This window comes from Oncorhynchus nerka, linkage group LG4, assembly GCF_034236695.1.
Source record: "Oncorhynchus nerka isolate Pitt River linkage group LG4, Oner_Uvic_2.0, whole genome shotgun sequence".
Classification (NCBI taxonomy): Eukaryota; Metazoa; Chordata; class Actinopteri; order Salmoniformes; family Salmonidae; genus Oncorhynchus; species Oncorhynchus nerka.
This window is the reverse complement of record NC_088399.1, coordinates 97,701,112-97,722,489: the sequence shown is the minus strand read 5'-3', so window position 1 is coordinate 97,722,489 and position 21,378 is coordinate 97,701,112. Positions and strand designations below refer to the sequence as shown.

The following is a 21,378-nucleotide window of genomic DNA, read 5'->3' as shown; positions in this document are numbered from 1 at the left end:
CCTTCTCTCCAGTCTCCCCTTCTCTCCAGTCTCCCTTCTCTCCAGTCTCCCCTTCTCTCCTCTCCCTTCTCTCCAGTCTCCCTTCTCTCCAGTCTCCCCTCTCTCCAGTCTCCCCTTCTCTCCAGTCTCCCCTTCTCTCCAGTCTCCCCTTCTCTCCAGTCTCCCTTCTCTCCAGTCTCCCCTTCTCTCCTCTCCCTTCTCTCCAGTCTCCCCTTCTCCCCTCTCTCCAGTCTCCCCTGCTCTCCAGTCTCCTCTACTCTCCAGTCTCCCCTTCTCTCCAGTCTCCCTTCTCTCCAGTCTCCCCTGCTCTCCAGTCTCCCCTTCTCTCCAGTCTCCCTTCCTCCAGTCTCCCCTTCTCTCCATTCTCTCCAGTCTCCTTTCTCTCCAGTCTCCCTTCTCTCCAGTCTCCCCTTCTCTCCAGTCTCCCTTTCTCCAGTCTCCCCTTCTCTCCAGTCTCTCTTTCTCCAGTCTCCCCTTCTCTCCAGTCTCTCCAGTCTCCTTTCTCGCCAGTCTCCCCTTCTCTCCAGTCTCTCTTTCTCTCCAGTCTCCCTTCTCTCCAGTCTCCCTTTCTCCAGTCTCTCCAGTCTCCCTTCTCTCCAGTCTCCCTTTCTCCAGTCTCTCCAGTCTCCTTTCTCTCCAGTCTCCCCTTCTCTCCAGTCTTCCTTTCTCTCCAGTCTCCCCTTCTCTCCAGTCTCCCTTTCTCTCCAGTCTCCCCTTCTCTCCAGTCTCCCCAGTCTCCTTTCTCTCCAGTCTCCCCTTCTCTCCAGTCTCCCTTCTCTCCAGTCTCCCTTCTCTCCAGTCTCCCCTGCTCTACAGTCTCCCCTGCTCTCCAGTCTCCCCTGCTCTCCAGTCTCCCCTTCTCTCCAGTCTCCTTTCTCTCCAGTCTCCCCTTCTCTCCACTCTCCCCTTCTCTCCAGTCTCCCCTTTTCTCCAGTCTCCCCTTCTCTCCCCCTCTCTCCAGTCTCCCTTCTCTCCAGTCTCCCTTCTCTCCAGTCTCCCTTCTCTCCAGTCTCCCTTCTCTCCAGTCTCCCTTCTCTCCAGTCTCCCCTTCTCTCCAGTCTCCCCTTCTCTCCAGTCTCTCCAGTCTCCTTTCTCTCCAGTCTCTCCAGTCTCCCCTTCTCTCCAGTCTCCATTCTCTCCAGTCTCTCCAGTCTCCCCTTCTCTCCAGTCTCCCTTCTCTCCAGTCTCCCTTCTCTCCACTCTCCCCTGCTCTACAGTCTCCCCTGCTCTCCAGTCTCCCTTCTCTCCAGTCTCCCTTCTCTCCAGTCTCCCCTTCTCTCCAGTCTCCCCTTCTCTCCAGTCTCCCTTTCTCCAGTCTCCCCTTCTCTCCAGTCTCTCCAGTCTCCTTTCTCTCCAGTCTCCCCTTCTCTCCAGTCTCCCTTTCTCTCCAGTCTCCCTTCTCTCCAGTCTCCCCTTCTCTCCAGTCTCCTTTCTCTCCAGTCTCCCCTTCTCTCCAGTCTCCCCTTTTCTCCAGTCTCTCCAGTCTCCCCTTCTCTACCCTTCTCTCCAGTCTCCCCTTCTCTCCAGTCTCCCCTTCTCTCCAGTATCCCCTTCTCTCCAGTCTCCCCTTCTCTCCAGTCTCCCTTCTCTCCAGTCTCCCCTTCTCTCCAGTCTCTCCAGTCTCCCCTTCTCTCCAGTCTCCCCTTCTCTCCAGTCTCCCTTCTCTCCAGTCTCCCTTCTCTCCAGTCTCTCCAGTCTCTCCAGTCTCCCCTTCTCTCCAGTCTCCCCTGCTCTACAGTCTCCCCTGCTCTCCAGTCTCTCCAGTCTCCTTTCTCTCCAGTATCTCCAGTCTCCCCTTCTCTCCAGTCTCTCCAGTCTCCCCTTCTCTCCAGTCTCCCTTCTCTCCAGTCTCTCCAGTCTCCCCTTCTCTCCAGTCTCCCTTCTCTCCAGTCTCCCCTGCTCTACAGTCTCCCCTGCTCTACAGTCTCCCCTGCTCTACAGTCTCCCCTTCTCTCCAGTCTCCCCTTCTCTCCAGTCTCCCCTTTTCTCCAGTCTCTCCAGTCTCCCCTTCTCTCCAGTCTCCCCTTTTCTCCAGTCTCCCCTTCTCTCCCCCTCTCTCCAGTCTCCCCTTCTCTCCAGTCTCCCCTTCTCTCCAGTCTCTCCAGTCTCCCTTCTCTCCAGTCTCCCCTTCTCTCCAGTCTCCCTTCTCTCCAGTCCCCCTTCTCTCCAGTCTCCCCTGCTCTCCAGTCTCATTTCTCTCCAGTCTCCCTTCTCTCAAGTCTCCTCTACTCTCCAGTCTCCCCTTCTCTCCAGTCTCCCCTTCTCTCCAGTCTCCCCTTCTCTCCAGTCTCCCTTCTCTCCAGTCTCCCCTTCTCTCCAGTCTCTCCAGTCTCCCTTCTCTCCAGTCTCTCCAGTCTCCCTTTCTCTCCAGTCTCCCTTCTCTCAAGTCTCCCCTTCTCTCCAGTCTCTCCAGTCTCCTTTCTCTCCAGTCTCCCCTTCTCTCCAGTCTCCCTTCTCTCCAGTATCCCCTTCTCTCCAGTCTCCCCTTCTCTCCAGTCTCCCTTCTCTCCAGTCTCCCCTTCTCTCCAGTCTCTCCAGTCTCCCCTTCTCTCCAGTCTCCCCTTCTCTCCAGTCTCCCTTCTCTCCAGTCTCCCTTCTCTCCAGTCTCTCCAGTCTCCCCTTCTCTCCAGTCTCCCCTGCTCTACAGTCTCCCCTGCTCTCCAGTCTCCCCTTCTCTCCAGTCTCCCCTTCTCTCCAGTCTCCCCTTCTCTCCAGTCTCCTTTCTCTCCAGTCTCCCCTTCTCTCCAGTCTCCCCTTCTCTCCAGTCTCCCATTTTCTCCAGTCTCTCCAGTCTCCCCTTCTCTCCAGTCTCCCTTCTCTCCAGTCTCCCTTCTCTCCAGTCTCCCCTTTTCTCCAGTCTCCCCTTCTCTCCAGTCTCCCCTTCTCTCCAGTCTCCCCTTCTCTCCAGTCTCCCTTCTCTCCAGTCAACCTTCTCTCCTCTCCCTTCTCTCCAGTCTCCCCTTCTCTCCAGTCTCCCCTCTCTCCAGTCTCCCCTTCTCTCCAGTCTCCCCTTCTCTCCAGTCTCCCCTTTCTCCAGTCTCCCCTCTCTCTCCTCTCCCTTCTCTCCAGTCTCCCCTTCTCCCCTCTCTCCAGTCTCCCCTGCTCTCCAGTCTCCTCTACTCTCCAGTCTCCCCTTCTCTCCAGTCTCCCTTCTCTCCAGTCTCCCCTGCTCTCCAGTCTCCCCTTCTCTCCAGTCTCCCTTTCTCCAGTCTCTCCAGTCTCCATTCTCTCCAGTCTCCCTTTCTCTCCAGTCTCACTTCTCTCCAGTCTCCCCTTCTCTCCAGTCTCCCTTTCTCCAGTCTCCCCTTCTCTCCAGTCTCTCTTTCTCCAGTCTCCCCTTCTCTCCAGTCTCTCTTTCTCTCCAGTCTCCCTTCTCTCCAGTCTCCCTTTCTCCAGTCTCTCCAGTCTCCTTTCTCTCCAGTCTCCCCTTCTCTCCAGTCTTCCTTTCTCTCCAGTCTCCCCTTCTCTCCAGTCTTCCTTTCTCTCCAGTCTCCCCTTCTCTCCAGTCTCCCTTTCTCTCCAGTCTCCCTTTCTCTCCAGTCTCCCCTTCTCTCCAGTCTCCCCAGTCTCCTTTCTCTCCAGTCTCCCCTTCTCTCCAGTCTCCCTTCTCTCCAGTCTCCCCTGCTCTACAGTCTCCCCTGCTCTACAGTCTCCCCTGCTCTCCAGTCTCCCCTTCTCTCCAGTCTCCCCTTCTCTCCAGTCTCCTTTCTCTCCAGTCTCCCCTTCTCTCCAGTCTCCCCTTCTCTCCAGTCTCTCCAGTCTCCCCTTCTCTCCCCCTCTCTCCCCCTCTCTCCAGTCTCTCCAGTCTCCCCTTCTCTCCAGTCTCCCTTCTCTCCAGTCTCCCCTGCTCTACAGTCTCCCCTGCTCTCCAGTCTCCCCTTCTCTCCAGTCTCCCCTTCTCTCCAGTCTCCTTTCTCTCCAGTCTCCCTTCTCTCCAGTCTCCCCTTTTCTCCAGTCTCCCCTTCTCTCCCCCTCTCTCCAGTCTCCCCTTCTCTCTCCAGTCTCCCCTTCTCTCCAGTCTCCCCTTCTCTCCAGTCTCCCTTCTCTCCAGTCTCCCCTTCTCTCCTCTCTCTTCTCTCCAGTCTCCCCTTCTCTCCAGTCTCCCCTTCTCTCCAGTCTCCCCTTCTCTCCAGTCTCCCTTCTCTCCAGTCTCCCCTTCTCTCCAGTCTCCCTTCTCTCCAGTCTCCCTTCTCTCTAGTCTCCCCTTCTCTCCAGTCTCCCCTTCTCTCCAGTCTCCCTTCTTTCCAGTCCCCCTTCTCTCCAGTCTCCCCTTCTCTCCAGTCTCCCCTTCTCTCCAGTCTCCCCTTCTCTCCAGTCTCCCTTCTCTCCAGTCTCCCTTCTCTCCAGTCTCCCTTCTCTCCAGTCTCCCCTTCTCTCCAGTCTCTCCAGTCTCCCCTTCTCTCCAGTCTCCCCTTCTCTCCAGTCTCCCCTTCTCTCCAGTCTCCCCTTCTCTCCAGTCTCCCCTGCTCTCCAGTCTCCCCTGCTCTCCAGTCTCCCCTGCTCTACAGTCTCCCCTGCTCTCCAGTCTCCCCTGCTCTCCAGTCTCCCCTTCTCTCCAGTCTCCTTTCTCTCCAGTCTCCCCTTCTCTCCAGTCTCCCCTTCTCTCCAGTCTCCCCTTCTCTCCAGTCTCCCCTTTTTTCCAGTCTCCCCTTCTCTCCAGTCTCCCCTTCTCTCCAGTCTCCCCTTCTCTCTCCAGTCTCCCCTTCTCTCCAGTCTCCCCTTCTCTCTAGTCTCCCCTTCTCTCTAGTCTCCTTTCTCTCCAGTCTCCCTTCTCTCCAGTCTCCCCTTCTCTCCAGTCTCCCTTCTCTCCAGTCTCTCCAGTCTCTCCAGTCTCCCCTTCTCTCCAGTCTCCCTTCTCTCCAGTCTCCCTTCTCTCCAGTCTCCCCTTTTCTCCAGTCTCCCCTTCTCTCCAGTCTCCCCTTCTCCCCCCCTCTCTCCAGTCTCCCCTTCTCTCTCCAGTCTCCCCTTCTCTCTAGTCTCCCCTTCTCTCCAGTCTCCCCTTCTCTCCAGTCTCCCCTTTTCTCCAGTCTCTCCAGTCTCCCTTCTCTCCAGTCTCCCCTTTTCTCCAGTCTCCCTTCTCTCCCCCTCTCTCCAGTCTCCCTTCTCTCCAGTCTCCCCTTTTCTCCAGTCTCCCCTACTCTCCAGTCTCCCTTCTCTCCAGTCTCCCCTTCTCTCCAGTCTCCCCTTCTCTCCAGTCTCCCCTTCTCTCCAGTCTCCTTTCTCTCCAGTCTCCTTTCTCTCCAGTCTCCTTTCTCTCCAGTCTCCCCTTCTCTCCTCTCCCTTCTCTCCAGTCTCCCCTTCTCTCCAGTCTCCCCTCACTCCAGTCTCCCCTTCTCTCCAGTCTCCCCTTCTCTCCAGTCTCCCCTTCTCTCCAGTCTCCCCTTCTCTCCAGTCTCCCTTCTCTCTAGTCTCCCCTCCTCTCCAGTCTCCCCTTCTCTCCAGTCTCCCTTCTCTCCAGTCTCCCTTCTCTCCAGTCTCCCCTTCTCTCCCTTCTCTCCAGTCTCTCCAGTATCCCTTCTCTCCAGTCTCCCCTTCTCTCCAGTCTCCCCTTCTCTCCAGTCTCCCCTTCTCTCCAGTCTCCCTTCTCTCCAGTCTCCCCTTCTCTCCCTTCTCTCCAGTCTCCCCTTCTCTCCAGTCTCCCCTTCTCTCCAGTCTCCCCTTCTCTCCAGTCTCCCTTCTCTCCAGTCTCCCTTCTCTCCAGTCTCCCCTTCTCTCCAGTCTCCCTTCTCTCCAGTCTCTCCAGTCTCCCTTTTCTCCAGTCTCCCCTTCTCTCCAGTCTCCTTCTCTCCAGTCTCCCTTCTCTCCAGTCTCCCCTTCTCTCCAGTCTCCCTTCTCTCCAGTCTCCCCTTCTCTCCAGTCTCTCCAGTCTCCCTTCTCTCCAGTCTCCCTTCTCTCCAGTCTCCCTTCTCTCCAGTCTCCCTTCTCTCCAGTCTCCCTTCTCTCCAGTCTCCCCTTCTCTCCAGTCTCCCCTTCTCTCCAGTCTCCCCTTCTCTCCAGTCTCTCCAGTCTCCCTTCTCTCCAGTCTCCCCTTCTCTCCAGTCTCCCCTTCTCTCCAGTCTCCCTTCTCTCCAGTCTCCCTTCTCTCCAGTCTCCCCTTCTCTCCAGTCTCCCCTTCTCTCCAGTCTCCCCTTCTCTCCAGTCTCCCTTCTCTCCAGTCTCCCCTTCTCTCCAGTCTCCCTTCTCTCCAGTCTCCCCTTCTCTCCAGTCTCCCCTTCTCTCCAGTCTCCCCTTCTCTCCAGTCTCCCCTTCTCTCCAGTCTCCCCTTTTCTCCAGTCTCTCCAGTCTCCCCTTCTCTCCAGTCTCCCTTCTCTCCAGTCTCCCCTTTTCTCCAGTCTCCCCTTCTCTCCCCCTCTCTCCAGTCTCCCCTTCTCTCTCCAGTCTCCCCTTCTCTCCAGTCTCCCCTTTTCTCCAGTCTCCCCTTCTCTCCAGTCTCCTTTCTCTCCAGTCTCCCCTTCTCTCCTCTCCCTTCTCTCCAGTCTCCCCTTCTCTCCAGTCTCCCCTCTCTCCAGTCTCCCCTTCTCTCCAGTCTCCCCTTCTCTCCAGTCTCCCCTTCTCTCCAGTCTCCCTTCTCTCCAGTCTCCCTTCTCTCTAGTCTCCCCTTCTCTCCAGTCTCCCCTTCTCTCCAGTCTCCCTTCTCTCCAGTCTCCCCTTCTCTCCAGTCTCCCCTTCTCTCCAGTCTCTCCAGTCTCCCTTCTCTCCAGTCTCCCCTTCTCTCCAGTCTCCCCTTCTCTCCAGTCTCCCCTTCTCTCCCTTCTCTCCAGTCTCCCCTTCTCTCCAGTCTCCCTTCTCTCCAGTCTCCCTTCTCTCCAGGCTCCCTTCTCTCCAGTCTCCCCTTCTCTCCAGTCTCCCCTTTTCTCCAGTCTCTCCAGTCTCCCCTTCTCTCCCCCTCTCCAGTCTCTCCTTCTCTCCAGTCTCCCTTCTCTCCAGTCTCCCTGCTCTACAGTCTCCCCTGCTCTACAGTCTCCCCTGCTCTCCAGTCTCCCTTCTCTCCAGTCTCTCCCCTTCTCTCCAGTCTCCCCTTTTCTCCAGTCTCTCCAGTCTCCTTCTCTCCAGTCTCCCTTTTCTCCAGTCTCCCCAGTCTCCCCCTCTCTCCAGTCTCCCCTTCTCTCTCCAGTCTCCCCTTCTCTCCAGTCTCCCCTTTTCTCCAGTCTCCCTTCTCTCCAGTCTCCCCTTCTCTCCTCTCTCTTCTCTCCAGTCTCCCCTTCTCTCCCTTCTCTCCAGTCTCCCCTTCTCTCCAGTCTCCCCTTCTCTCCAGTCTCCCTTCTCTCCAGTCTCCCTTCTCTCCAGTCTCCCCTTCTCTCCAGTCTCCCCTTCTCTCCAGTCTCCCCTTCTCTCCAGTCTCCTTCTCTCCAGTCTCCCTTCTCTCCAGTCTCCCTTCTCTCCAGTCTCCCCTTCTCTCCAGTCTCCCCTTCTCTCCAGTCTCCCTTCTCTCCAGTCTCCCTTCTCTCCAGTCTCCCCTTCTCTCCAGTCTCCCCTTCTCTCCAGTCTCCCTTCTCTCCAGTCTCCCTTTTCTCCAGTCTCTCCAGTCTCCCCTTCTCTCCCCCTCTCTCCAGTCTCTCCTTCTCTCCAGTCTCCCCTTCTCTCCAGTCTCCCTGCTCTACAGTCTCCCCTGCTCTACAGTCTCCCCTGCTCTCCAGTCTCCCCTTCTCTCCAGTCTCCCCTTCTCTCCAGTCTCCCCTTTTCTCCAGTCTCTCCAGTCTCCCTTCTCTCCAGTCTCCCCTTTTCTCCAGTCTCCCCTTTTCTCCAGTCTCCCCTTCTCTCCCCTCTCTCCAGTCTCCCTCTCTCTCAGTCTCCTTCTCTCCAGTCTCCCCTTTTCTCCAGTCTCCCTTCTCTCAGTCTCCCTTCTCTCCTCTCTCTTCTCTCCAGTCTCCCCTTCTCTCCCTTCTCTCCAGTCTCCCCTTCTCTCCAGTCTCCCCTTCTCTCCAGTCTCCCTTCTCTCCAGTCTCCCTTCTCTCCAGTCTCCCTTCTCTCCAGTCTCCCTTCTCTCAGTCTCCCTTCTCTCAGTCTCCCTTCTCTCCAGTCTCCCCTTCTCTCCAGTCTCTCAGTCCCTTCTCTCCAGTCTCCCCTTCTCTCCAGTCTCCCCTTCTCTCCAGTCTCCCTTCTCTCCAGTCTCCCCTTCTCTCCAGTCTCCCTTCTCTCCAGTCTCCCCTTCTCTCCAGTCTCCCCTTCTCTCCAGTCTCCCCTTCTCTCCAGTCTCCTTCTCTCCAGTCTCCCTTCTCTCCAGTCTCCCCTCTCCAGTCTCCCTTCTCTCCAGTCTCCCCTTCTCTCCAGTCTCCCTTCTCTCCAGTCTCCCTTCTCTCCAGTCTCCCCTTTTCTCCAGTCTCTCCAGTCTCCCCTTCTCTCCAGTCTCCCTTCTCTCCAGTCTCCCCTTTTCTCCAGTCTCCCCTTCTCTCCCCCTCTCTCCAGTCTCCCCTTCTCTCTCCAGTCTCCCCTTCTCTCCAGTCTCCCCTTTTCTCCAGTCTCCCCTTCTCTCCAGTCTCCCCTTCTCTCCAGTCTCCCCTTCTCTCCAGTCTCCCTTCTCTCCAGTCTCCCCTTCTCTCCAGTCTCCTTCTCTCCAGTCTCCCCTTCTCTCCTCTCCCTTCTCTCCAGTCTCCCCTTCTCTCCAGTCTCCCCTCTCTCCAGTCTCCCCTTCTCTCCAGTCTCCCTTCTCTCCAGTCTCCCTTCTCTCCAGTCTCCCTTCTCTCTAGTCTCCCTTCTCTCCAGTCTCCCCTTCTCTCCAGTCTCCCTTCTCTCCAGTCTCCTTCTCTCCAGTCTCCCCTTCTCTCCAGTCTCCCTTCTCTCCAGTCTCTCCAGTCTCCCTTCTCTCCAGTCTCCCCTTCTCTCCAGTCTCCCTTCTCTCCCTTCTCTCAGTCTCCCTTCTCTCCAGTCTCCCCTTCTCTCCAGTCTCCCTTCTCTCCAGTCTCCCTTCTCTCCAGTCTCCCTTCTCTCCAGTCTCCCTTCTCTCCAGTCTCCCCTTCTCTACAGTCTCCCCTTTTCTCCAGTCTCTCCAGTCTCCCCTTCTCTCCCCCTCTCTCCAGTCTCTCCTTCTCTCCAGTCTCCCTTCTCTCCAGTCTCCCTGCTCTACAGTCTCCCCTGCTCTACAGTCTCCCCTGCTCTCCAGTCTCCCCTTCTCTCCAGTCTCCCCTTCTCTCCAGTCTCCCCGTCTCTCCAGTCTCTCCAGTCTCCCTTCTCTCCAGTCTCCCCTTTTCTCCAGTCTCCCCTTTTCTCCAGTCTCCCCTTCTCTCCCCCTCTCTCCAGTCTCCCCTTCTCTCTCCAGTCTCCCCTTCTCTCCAGTCTCCCTTCTCTCCAGTCTCCCCTTCTCTCCTCTCTCTTCTCTCCAGTCTCCCTTCTCTCCAGTCTCCCTTCTCTCCAGTCTCCCCCTTCTCTCCAGTCTTCCCTTCTCTCCAGTCTCCCTTCTCTCCAGTCTCCTTCTCTCTAGTCTCCCCTTCTCTCCAGTCTCCCTTCTCTCCAGTCTCCCTTCTCTCCCTCTCTTCTCTCCAGTCTCCCTTCTCTCCAGTCTCCTTCTCTCCAGTCTCCCTTCTCTCCAGTCTCTCCTTCTCTCCAGTCTCCTTCTCTCCAGTCTCCCCTCTCAGTCTCCCTTCTCTCCAGTCTCCCTTCTCTCCAGTCTCCCTTCTCTCCAGTCTCCCTTCTCTCCAGTCTCCCCTTCTCTCCAGTCTCCCTTCTCTCCAGTCTCCCTTCTCTCCAGTCTCCCTTCTCTCCAGTCTCCCTTCTCTCCAGTCTCCCTTCTCTCCAGTCTCCCTTCCTCCAGTCTCCCTCTCCAGTCTCCCCTTCTCTCCAGTCTCCCTTCTCCCTTCTCTCCAGTCTCCCTTTCTCTCCAGTCTCCCCTTCTCTCCAGTCTCCCCTTCTCTCCAGTCTCCCCTTCTCTCCAGTCTCCTTTCTCTCCAGTCTCCCCTCTCTCTCTCCAGTCTCCCCTTCTCTCTCCAGTCTCCCCTTCTCTCAGTCTCCCCTTCTCTCCAGTCTCCCTTCTCTCCAGTCTCCCTTCTCTCCAGTCTCTCCAGTCTCCCCTTCTCCAGTCTCCCTTCTCTCCAGTCTCCCTTCTCTCCAGTCTCCCTTCTCTCCAGTCTCCCCTTCTCAGTCTCCCTCCAGTCTCCAGTCTCTCTCCAGTCTCCTTCTCTCCAGTCTCCCTTCTCTCAGTCTCCCTTCTCTCAGTCTCCCTTCTCTCCAGTCTCCCTTCTCTCCAGTCTCTCCAGTCTCCCTTCTCTCCAGTCTCCCCTTCTCTCCAGTCTCCCCTTCTCTCCAGTCTCCCCTTCTCTCCAGTCTCCCCTTCTCTCCAGTCTCCCCTTCTCTCCAGTCTCCCCTTTCTCCAGTCTCCCCTTCTCTCCAGTCTCCTTCTCTCCAGTCTCTCTCCAGTCTCCCCTTCTCTCCAGTCTCCCTTTCTCTCCAGTCTCCCTTCTCTCCAGTCTCCCCTTCTCTCCAGTCTCCCTTCTCTCCAGTCTCCCCTTCTCTCCAGTCTCCCCTTCTCTCCAGTCTCCCCTTCTCTCCAGTCTCCCCTTCTCTCCAGTCTCCCTTCTCTCCAGTCTCCCCTTCTCTCCAGTCTCTCCCTTCTCTCCAGTCTCCCCTTCTCTCCAGTCTCCCTTCTCTCCAGTCTCCCTTCTCTCCAGTCTCCCTTCTCTCCAGTCTCCCCTTCTCTCCAGTCTCCCCTTCTCTCCAGTCTCCCTTCTCTCCAGTCTCCCCTTCTCTCCAGTCTCCCCTTCTCTCCAGTCTCCCCTTCTCTCCAGTCTCCCCTTCTCTCCAGTCTCCCCTTCTCTCCAGTCTCCCCTTCTCTCCAGTCTCCCCTTCTCTCCAGTCTCCCCTTCTCTCCAGTCTCCCCTTCTCTCAGTCTCCCTTCTCTCCAGTCTCCTTCTCTCCAGTCTCCCTTCTCTCCAGTCTCCCTTCTCTCCAGTCTCCCTTCTCTCCAGTCTCCCTTCTCTCCAGTCTCCCTTCTCTCCAGTCTCCTTCTCTCCAGTCTCCCTTCTCTCCAGTCTCCTTCCCTTCTCTCCAGTCTCCCTTCTCTCCAGTCTCCCCTTCTCTCCAGTCTCCCTTCTCTCCAGTCTCCCCTTCTCTCCAGTCTCCTTCTCTCCAGTCTCCCTTCTCTCCAGTCTCCCCTTCTCTCCAGTCTCCCTTCTCTCCAGTCTCTCCCCTTCTCCAGTCTCCCCTTCTCTCCAGTCTCCCCTTCTCTCCAGTCTCCCCTTCTCTCCAGTCTCCCTTCTCTCCAGTCTCCCCTTCTCTCCAGTCTCCCCTTCTCTCCAGTCTCCCTTCTCTCCAGTCTCCCTTCTCTCCAGTCTCCCCTTCTCTCCAGTCTCCCCTTCTCTCCAGTCTCCCCTTCTCTCCAGTCTCCCCTTCTCTCCAGTCTCCTTCTCTCCAGTCTCCCTTCTCTCCAGTCTCCCCTTCTCTCCAGTCTCCCTTCTCTCCAGTCTCCTTCTCTCAGTCTCCCTTCTCTCCAGTCTCCCCTTCTCTCCAGTCTCCCTTCTCCAGTCTCCTTCTCTCAGTCTCCTTCTCTCCAGTCTCCCTTCTCTCCAGTCTCCCCTTCTCTCAGTCTCCCTTCTCTCCAGTCTCCCCTTCTCTCCAGTCTCCCCTTCTCTCCAGTCTCCCTTCTCTCCAGTCTCCCCCTCTCCAGTCTCCCCTTCTCTCCAGTCTCCTTCTCTCCAGTCTCCCCTTCTCTCCAGTCTCCCTTCTCTCCAGTCTCCCCTTCTCTCCAGTCTCCCCTCTCTCCAGTCTCCCTTCTCTCCAGTCTCCCTTCTCTCCAGTCTCCCTTCTCTCCAGTCTCCCTTCTCTCCAGTCTCCCTTCTCTCCAGTCTCTTCTCCAGTCTCCCTTCTCTCCAGTCTCCCCTTCTCTCCAGTCTCCTTCTCTCCAGTCTCCCCTTCTCTCCAGTCTCCCCTTCTCTCAGTCTCCCCTTCTCTCCAGTCTCCCTTCTCTCCAGTCTCCCTTCTCTCCAGTCTCTCCAGTCTCCCCTTCTCTCCAGTCTCCCTTCTCTCCAGTCTCTCCAGTCTCCCCTTCTCTCCAGTCTCCCTTCTCTCCAGTCTCCCTTCTCTCCAGTCTCCCTTCTCTCCAGTCTCCCTTCTCTCCAGTCTCCCCTTCTCTCCAGTCTCCCCTGCTCTCCAGTCTCTCCTGCTCTCCAGTCTCCCCTTCTCTCCAGTCTCCCCTTCTCTCCAGTCTCCCCTTTTCTCCAGTCTCTCCAGTCTCCCCTTCTCTCCAGTCTCCCTTCTCTCCAGTCTCCCTTCTCTCCAGTCTCCCCTTTTCTCCAGTCTCCCCTTCTCTCCCCCTCTCTCCAGTCTCCCCTTCTCTCTCCAGTCTCCCCTTCTCTCCAGTCTCCCCAGTCTCCCCTTCTCTCCAGTCTCCCCTTCTCTCCAGTCTCCCCTTCTCTCAGTCTCCCTTCTCTCCAGTCTCCCTTCTTCCTCTCCAGTCTCCAGTCTCTTCTCTCCAGTCTCCTTCTCCAGTCTCCCCTTCTCTCCAGTCTCCCCTTCTCTCAGTCTCCCTTCTCTCCAGTCTCCCTTCTCTCCAGTCTCCCTTCTCTCAGTCTCCCTTCTCTCCAGTCTCCCTTCTCTCCAGTCTCCCTTCTCTCCAGTCTCCCCTTCTCTCCAGTCTCCCCTTCTCTCCAGTCTCCCTTCTCTCAGTCTCCTTCTCTCCAGTCTCCCCTTCTCTCCAGTCTCCCCTCTCCCAGTCTCCCTTCTCTCCAGTCTCCCTTCTCTCCAGTCTCCCCTTCTCTCAGTCTCCCTTCTCTCCAGTCTCCCCTTCTCTCCAGTCTCCCTTCTCTCCAGTCTCCTTCTCTCCAGTCTCCCTTCTCTCCAGTCTCCCTTCTCTCCAGTCTCCCCTTCTCTCCAGTCTCCCTTCTCTCCAGTCTCCCCTTCTCTCCAGTCTCCCTTCTCTCCAGTCTCCCTTCTCTCCAGTCTCCCCTTCTTCTCTCCAGTCTCTCCTTCTCTCCAGTCTCCCCTTCTCTCCAGTCTCCCCTTCTCTCCAGTCTCCCTTCTCTCCAGTCTCCCCTTCTCTCCAGTCTCCCCTCTCTCAGTCTCCCCTTCTCTCCAGTCTCCCCTTCTCTCAGTCCCCTTCTCTCCAGTCTCCCCTTCTCTCCAGTCTCCCTTCTCTCCAGTCTCCCTTCTCTCCAGTCTCCCTTCTCTCCAGTCTCCCTTTCTCCAGTCTCCTTTCTCTTCTCTCCAGTCTCCCTTCTCTCCAGTCTCCCTTCTCTCCAGTCTCCCCTTCTCTCCAGTCTCCCTTCTCTCCAGTCTCCCCTGCTCTCCAGTCTCCCCTTCTCTCCAGTCTCCCCTTCTCTCCAGTCTCCCTTCTCTCAGTCTCCTTCTCTCCAGTCTCCCTTCTCTCCAGTCTCCCTTCTCTCAGTCCCTTCTCTCCAGTCTCCCTTCTCTCCAGTCTCCCTTCTCTCCAGTCTCCCCTTCTCTCCAGTCTCCCCTTCTCTCCAGTCTCCCCTTCTCTCCAGTCTCCCCTTCTCTCCAGTCTCCCTTCTCTCCAGTCTCCCCTTCTCTCCAGTCTCCCCTTCTCTCCAGTCTCCCCTTCTCTCCAGTCTCCCCTTCTCTCCAGTCTCCCCTTCTCTCCAGTCTCCCCTTCTCTCCAGTCTCCCTTCTCTCCAGTCTCCCTTCTCTCCAGTCTCCCTTCTCTCCAGTCTCCCCTTCTCTCCAGTCTCCCTTCTCTCCAGTCTCCCCTTCTCTCCAGTCTCCCCTTCTCTCCAGTCTCCCTTCTCTCCAGTCTCCCTTCTCCAGTCTCCCCTTCTCTCAGTCTCCCTTCTCTCAGTCTCCCTTCTCTCCAGTCTCCCCTTCTCTCCAGTCTCCCTTCTCTCCAGTCTCCCCTTCTCCAGTCTCCTTCTCTCCAGTCTCCCCTTCTCTCCAGTCTCCCTTCTCTCCAGTCCCCCTTCTCTCCAGTCTCCCCTTCTCTCCAGTCTCCCTTCTCTCCAGTCTCCCCTTCTCTCCTTCTCTCCAGTCTCCCCTTCTCTCCAGTCTCCCCTTCTCTCCAGTCTCCCCTTCTCTCCAGTCTCCCCTTCTCTCCAGTCTCCCTTCTCTCCAGTCTCCCTTCTCTCCAGTCTCCCTTCTCTCCAGTCTCCCTTCTCTCCAGTCTCCCTTCTCTCCAGTCTCCCTTCTCTCCAGTCTCCCCTTCTCTCCAGTCTCCCCTTCTCTCCAGTCTCCCCTTCTCTCCAGTCTCCCCTTCTCAGTCCCCTCTCTCCAGTCTCCCTTCTCTCCAGTCTCCCTTCTCTCCAGTCTCCCTTCTCTCCAGTCTCCCCTTCTCTCCAGTCTCCCCTTCTCCAGTCTCCCCTTCTCTCCAGTCTCCCTTCTCTCCAGTCTCCCTCTCTCCCCTCTCTCTCCAGTCTCCCCTTCTCTCCAGTCTCCCCTTCTCTCTAGTCTCCCCTTCTCTCCAGTCTCCCCTTCTCTCCAGTCTCCTTTCTCTCCAGTCTCCCGTCTCTCCAGTCTCTCCAGTCTCCCCTTCTCTCCAGTCTCCCTTCTCTCCAGTCTCCCTTCTCTCCAGTCTCCCTTCTCTCCAGTCTCCCTTCTCTCCAGTCTCCCTTCTCTACAGTCTCCTTCTCTCCAGTCTCCCTTCTCTCCAGTCTCCCTTCTCTCCAGTCTCCCCTTCTCTCCAGTCTCCCCTTCTCTCCAGTCTCCCTTCTCTCCAGTCTCCCTTTTCTCCAGTCTCCCCTCTCTCAGTCTCCCCTTCTCCAGTCTCCCCTTCTCTCCAGTCTCCCCTTCTCTCCAGTCTCCCTTCTCTCCAGTCTCCCTTCTCTCCAGTCTCCCTTCTCTCCAGTCTCCCCTTCTCTCCAGTCTCCCCTTCTCTCCAGTCTCCCCTTCTCTCCAGTCTCCCCTTCTCTCCAGTCTCCCCTTCTCTCCAGTCTCCCTTCTCTCCAGTCTCCCCTTCTCTCCAGTCTCCCCTTCTCTCCAGTCTCCCCCTCTCTCTCACCTCTTGCTCATGTCTTCTCCTCCTTGTCCCTTGAAGGGTTGGAACCCGGGGTGTTGAGTGGACGGGCTGCAGGGCGAGGCGTTCCCAGACCGCCCGAGAGATGCTCTGCGGCTCCGCCTCCTCTCCAGGCCCCTCCTCTTGTCCCCGAAGCTGGCGCGGCGGCGGTCCTTGAGGCCAGAGAGCCCTATGGGCGGATTAGATTCATCATCGCCATCCTCATGTCGTAGAGTCGCCTGAAAAGGGAGAAGAAAGGAGAAAGGATGAAATGAAGGAGGATGATGTGGATATTTAGAAAAAACATCTTGATCTCTTCTTTATTATATTCTATATATATATATATATATATATATTCTCCTATTTCTTCAGGTTTATCTAGGACATAAATGTGGTCTATGAAAAATCAGGATTATCAGCCAAAACTGTGCCATTGTGTATCCCTGTGTGTGTGTATCCCTGTGTGTGTGCGTGCGTGTGTGTGTGTGTATCGTGTGTGTGTGTGTGTGTGTGCGTGTGTGTGTGCGCATGTGTGTGCGTGTGTGTGGTGTCTCACCTCATAGATATTGAGTTGCTCCATCAGGTCCAGGTCAGTTCCTCTCCTCCCCAGGAACCTCTTAGCTACAGCCTCCATCCTCTGGTCCTCCAACCCATCCACCATGTCATAGAAGGAGTCCTGGTCAGGTAACGCTGACAAGGTCTGAGAGGGGGGAGGAGGGGGGAGGGGAGGGAGGGGGGAGGGGAGGGAGGAGGGGAGAGGGGAGGAGGAGGGAGGAGGGGAGGGAGGGGGAGGGAGGGGGGGAGGAGGTGGGAGAGGGGAGGGAGGGAGGGGGGGGGGGAAGGAGTGGGAGAGGGGGAGGGAGGGGGAGGGGGGGAAGGGAGTGGGGAGGGGATGGGGAGGGAGGGGGAAGGAGCGGGCAGGGAGGGGGAAGGAGTGGGAGGAGGAGGAGGGGAGGGAGGGGAGAGGGGATGGAGTGGGGAGGAGGGGGAGGGAGGGGGAGGGAGGGAGGAGGAGGAGGGGGGAGGGGGGAGGAGGGGAGTGGGAGGGAGGGGAGGGAGAGGAGGGGGAAGGAGTGGGGGGGGGAGGAGGAGGGGGGAGGGGAGGGAGGGGGAAGGAGTGGGGAGGGGAGGGAGGGAGGGGGAAGGAGGGGGGGGGGAGGGAGGGAGGAGGGGGAGGGAGGAGGGAGGAGGGAGGGAGGGGGGGAGGGGAGGGAGGGAGGGGGAAAGGATTGGGGAGGGGGAGGAGGGGGAGGGAGGAGGGGGGAGGGGAGGGGAGGGGGAGGGGAGGGGGGGATGGAGTGGGGAGGAGGGGAGGGAAGGAGGGGAGGGAGAGGGGGAGGGAGGAGGGAGGAGGGAGGGGAGGGAGGGAGGGGAGGGAGGAGGGAGGAGGAGGGAGGGGGGGAGGGGAGGGAGGGGGAAGGAGGGAGGGGAGGGAGGGGGAGGAAGGAGGGGGAGGGGAGGAGGGGGAGGGGAGGGAGGGGGGGAGGGGAGGAAGGAGTGGGAGGGGGGGAGGGGAGGGAGGGGAGGGGGGAGGAGGGAGGGAGGGGAGGGGAGGGAGGGAGGGGGAAGGAGTGGGGAGGGAGGAGGGAGAGGAGGGAGTGGGGGAAGGGGGAAGGAGGGGGAGGAGGAGGAGGGGGAGGAGGGGGGAAGGAGGGGGGGGAAGGGGAAGGAGTGGAGAGGGGGGAGGAGGAGGGAGGGGAGGGGAGGGGGGGGGAAGGAGGGGGGAGGGGGAGGAGGGAGGGGGAGGAGTGGGGAGGGGAGGGGGAAGGAGTGGGGTGGAGGAGGGGAGGAGGAGGGAGGTGTGAATTTGTGTGTAGAATGATAGACGATGTCATATGCAATGTGGCGCCAGACCAAGACGTGTACCTTGTTGATGAGGGTCATACCGTACACCAGCAGCTCGGTGTCCACTCCATCCTTCTCATCTAAGATCTCCATGGCATTAGACCACTGCTTACAACCTGGACAAACACCATTAGTCAATAAGATATCAATCATTCTTTCATTTGACCGTTGAGCCTATTGGTCACCAATCCATGACTCAAACACTCAATTAATCAAGACAGACAGACAGACAGACAGACAGACAGACAGACAGACAGACTGACAGACAAACAGAAAGAGCGACAGACAGACAGAGCGACAGACAGACAGACAGAGCGACAGACAGACAGAGCGACAGACAGACAGACTGACAGACAGACAGACAGACAGACAGACAGAGGAGACAGAGGGGAGACAGACAGACAGACAGACAGGGACAGACAGACAGACAGACAGACAGACAGACAGGGGTGGGGAAGACAGAGTGGGGAGAGGAGACAGACAGACAGAGAGAGAGAGAGAGACGGCGCGACAGACAGACAGACAGACAGACAGACAGACAGACAGACTGAACGTGGTACCTCTCTTGGTGTCTACAGTAGTGACGGCCTCTATAAGCAGAGAGGCGTTGGACTCTGAGTATTCCACAAACACCAGCAACAACTTCAGAGCAGTCTTCACCACCAGGCGGAACTGAGACACAGAGTCAGTCAGACAGGGTCAGTCAGACAGGGTCAGTCAGACAGGATCAGTCAGACAGGGTCAGTCAGATAGGATCAGTCAGACAGGGTCAGTCAGACAGGGTCAGTCAGATAGGGTCAGTCAGACAGGGTCAGTCAGACAGGGTCAGTCAGACAGGGTCAGTCAGATAGGATCAGTCAGACAGGGTCAGTCAGACAGGGTCAGTCAGACAGGGTCAGTCAGACAGGGTCAGTCAGACAGGATCAGTCAGACAGGGTCAGTCAGACAGGGTCAGTCAGACAGGATCAGTCAGACAGGGTCAGTCAGACAGGGTCAGTCAGACAAGTCTATAGCATTTATAAAGGTCTTTGGAAGGACTCGACCACGGATATAAATCCCCAGCCTTCCAATATCAGGGCAGACACTCTAACAACAAGGCCCCCGAGTTTCAAACAATCACCTACCTATATCAGGGCAGACACTCTAACAACAAGGCCCCCGAGTTTCAAACAATCACCTACCTATATCAGGGTCAGTCAGACAGGGTCTAACAACAAGGTCAGTCCCAGGGTTTCAAACAATCACCTACCTATATCAGGGCAGACACTCTAACAACAAGGTCCCCAGGGTCAGTTTCAAACAATCACCTACCTATATCAGGGCAGACACTCAGTCAAGGCCCAGGGTTTCAAACAATCCTCATATCAGGGCAGACACTCTAACAACAAGGCCCCGGTTTCAAACAATCACCTACCTATATCAGGGCAGACACTCTAACAACAAGGCCCCCGAGTTTCAAACAATCACCTACCTATATCAGGGCAGACACTAACAACAAGGCCCCCGAGTTTCAAACAATCACCTACCTATATCAGGGCAGACACTCTAACAACAAGGCCTCCGAGTTTCAAACAATCACCTACCTATATCAGGGCAGACACTCTAACAACAAGGCCCCCGAGTTTCAAACAATCACCTACCTATATCAGGGCAGACACTCTAACAACAAGGCCCCCGAGTTTCAAACAATCACCTACCTATATCAGGGCAGACACTCTAACAACAAGGCCCCCGAGTTTCAAACAATCACCTACCTATATCAGGGCAGACACTCTAACAACAAGGCCCCCGAGTTTCAAACAATCACCTACCTATATCAGGGCAGACACTCTAACAACAAGGCCCCCGAGTTTCAAACAATCACCTACCTATATCAGGGCAGACACTCTAACAACAAGGCCTCAGAGTTTCAAACAATCACCTATTTATTTATATAACCTATTTATCGTTATTTAGTTTGTACAGTAAAACAGATGCTGTAGCTGTTCACCTTTGAGCCAATGAGAGCGTAGAGCCACTGGACGGTCTCAATGTGACAGATGACTCCATTCATCCCATCCACATACAGCATGATCTGTCCCAGAGCTAAGAGATGGAGGGAAGGAGAGAGAGGGAGAGAGAGAGAGAGAGAGAGAGAGATGGAGGGAAGGAGAGAGAGAGAGATGGAGGGAAGGAGAGAGAGAGAGAGAGAGAGAGATGGAGGGAAGGAGAGAGAGGGAGAGAGAGAGAGAGAGAGATGGAGGGAAGGAGAGAGAGAGAGAGAGAGAGAGATGGAGGGAAGGAGAGAGAGAGAGAGAGAGAGAGAGAGAGAGAGAGAGAGAGAGGGAAGGAGAGAGGGAGAGAGAGAGAGAGAGAGAGAGAGAGAGATGGAGGGAAGGAGAGAGAGAGAGAGAGAGAGATGGATGGAGGGAAGGAGAGAGAGGGAAGGAGAGAGAGAGAGAGAGAGAGATGGAGGGAAGGAGAGAGAGAGAGAGAGAGATGGCGAGAGAGAGAGAGAGAGAGAGAGAGAGAGAGAGATGGAGATGGAGGGAAGGAGAGAGAGAGAGAGAGAGATGGTGAGAGAGAGAGAGAGAGATGGAGAAAACCAAAACAATACAAGTTAACGTCTATGTGGGGGACTGTCTATGTGGGGGACTGTCTATGTGGGAGACTGTCTATGTGGGGGGACTGTCTATGTGGGGGACTGTCTATGTGGGGGACTGTCTATGTGGGAGACTGTCTATGTGGGGGGACTGTCTATGTGGCGGGACTGTCTATGTGGGGGACTGTCTATGTGGGGGGACTGTCTATGTGGGGGACTGTCTATGTGGGGACTGTCTATGTGGGGGACTGTCTATGTGGGGGGACTGTCTATGTGGGGGACTGTCTATGTGGGGGACTGTCTATGTGGGGACTGTCTATGGGGGACTGTCTATGTGGGGGACTGTCTATGTGGGGGACTGTCTATGTGGGAGACTGTCTATGTGGGGGACTGTCTACGTGTGGGTGTGTGCACGTGTCTACGAACACACAAAGCAAGTGAGTGTGGGTGAATGTGTGTGTGTGTGTGTGTGTGTGTGTGTGCGGGAGTGTCTGCGGGAGTGTGAGTGTGTGTGTGTGTGTGTGTGTGTGTGTGTGTGTGTGTGTGTGCGGGAGTGTCTGCGGGAGTGTGTGCGTGCGTGCGTGCGTGCGTGCATGCGTGCGTGTGTGTGTGTGTGTGTGTGTGTGTGTGTGTGTGTGCGTGCGTGTGTGTGTGTAGATAGCATACCTCTAAGGATGTAATTCTGGTAGTTCTGGTCGGCCTCTGCTCCAACCTTGATGAGACAGGTCAGACCCTCTGCCATCACAAACTCATGGACCAGATCCTTATCATCCTGAAACACAAACACATCTAGAACAGTGTGTTCGTACCAGGTGTCGTACCAGGTGTCGTACCAGGTGTCGTACCAGGTGTCCAACCAGGTGTCCAACCAGGTGCCCAACCAGGTGTCGTACCAGGTGTCCAACCAGGTGTCAACCAGGTGTCCAACCAGGTGTCCAACCAGGTGTCCAACCAGGTGTCCAACCAGGTGTCCAACCAGGTGTCGTACCAGGTGTCCAACCAGGTGTCCAACCAGGTGTCCAACCAGGTGTCGTACCAGGTGTCCCACCAGGTGTTGTACCAGGTGTCCCACCAGGTGTCCAACCAGGTGTCGTACCAGGTGTCCAACCAGGTGTCCAACCAGGTGTCCCACCAGGTGTCGTACCAGGTGTCCCACCAGGTGTCCAACCAGGTGTCCCACCAGGTGTCCCACCAGGTGTCGTACCAGGTGTCCAACCAGGTGTCCCACCAGGTGTCCAACCAGGTGTCCAACCAGGTGTCCAACCAGGTGTCCAACCAGGTGTCCAACCAGGTGTCCAACCAGGTGTCGTACCAGGTGTCCAACCAGGTGTCCAACCAGATGGACGATACATTCATAAATAAATCAAATACAACTTTTCCTTTGTGTTTTGTTGTTGTGTTGTGCTCTTTGACCAGTAGGTGGCAGTAATGCGCTGGGTTCATTAAAATGACATCGTTGACACTGGTGCTTGAAAACCTTGGTATTGGTCATTGTATTTTAAAATGTAGTAAAATGTCCTTCTGGAGGCTGTTGTATTGGATCCCAGCTGTGTGTGTGGTGGTGGGGGGGAGGGGGGGGGGGTTGTCCAAGTGCTATAAAACACTTTAAATTTAAATCTCATTATATCCCGGTACTTCAAGCGATATGGATTGAATCAAGCCGTTACCCTCACGTTACTCACAAGTCACAAGCACGCACGGACTCACACACACACACACAAACGCTGCCAGGCCACGTGGAGTTGTCTGCCGTCATGGAAACACACAGCTGCCACGGCGACCAACTGTGGAGTGCACAGATTTTCTACTACTGTGTCCGTGTGTTTAACATCAGGTTTTACCTGAAAAATCTGCTTGAGAGAGAAGAGAGCCCTCCTCAAGTCACGTCCATTGGAGTTGTAGAGTTTTTCTGCAGTAAGAGGAGAGAGAGAGAGAGAGAGAGAGAGAGAGAGAGAGAGAGGACAAAGAGAGAGAGAGAGAGAGAGAGAGAGAGAGAAGAGAGAGAGAGAGAGAGAGAGAGAGAGAGAGAGAGAGAGAGAGAGAGAGGGAGGGAGAGAAAGAGAGAGAGAGAGAAAGAGAGAGAGAG

The 21,378-nt window shown here is 56.4% G+C and overlaps 1 protein-coding gene across 1 annotated transcript in view; it reads right to left on the bottom strand.

Moving 5' to 3' along the window:
- Positions 1–21,378, bottom strand: part of LOC115120564 (FH1/FH2 domain-containing protein 3-like) — a 190,947-nt gene that overhangs the window by 62,625 nt on the left and 106,944 nt on the right. The window contains 7 exon segments of the mRNA XM_065018158.1: positions 14,873–15,105; positions 15,423–15,566; positions 16,733–16,827; positions 17,272–17,383; positions 18,702–18,796; positions 19,959–20,064; positions 21,134–21,201. Coding sequence (XP_064874230.1) covers positions 14,873–15,105; positions 15,423–15,566; positions 16,733–16,827; positions 17,272–17,383; positions 18,702–18,796; positions 19,959–20,064; positions 21,134–21,201 — 853 coding nt within the window.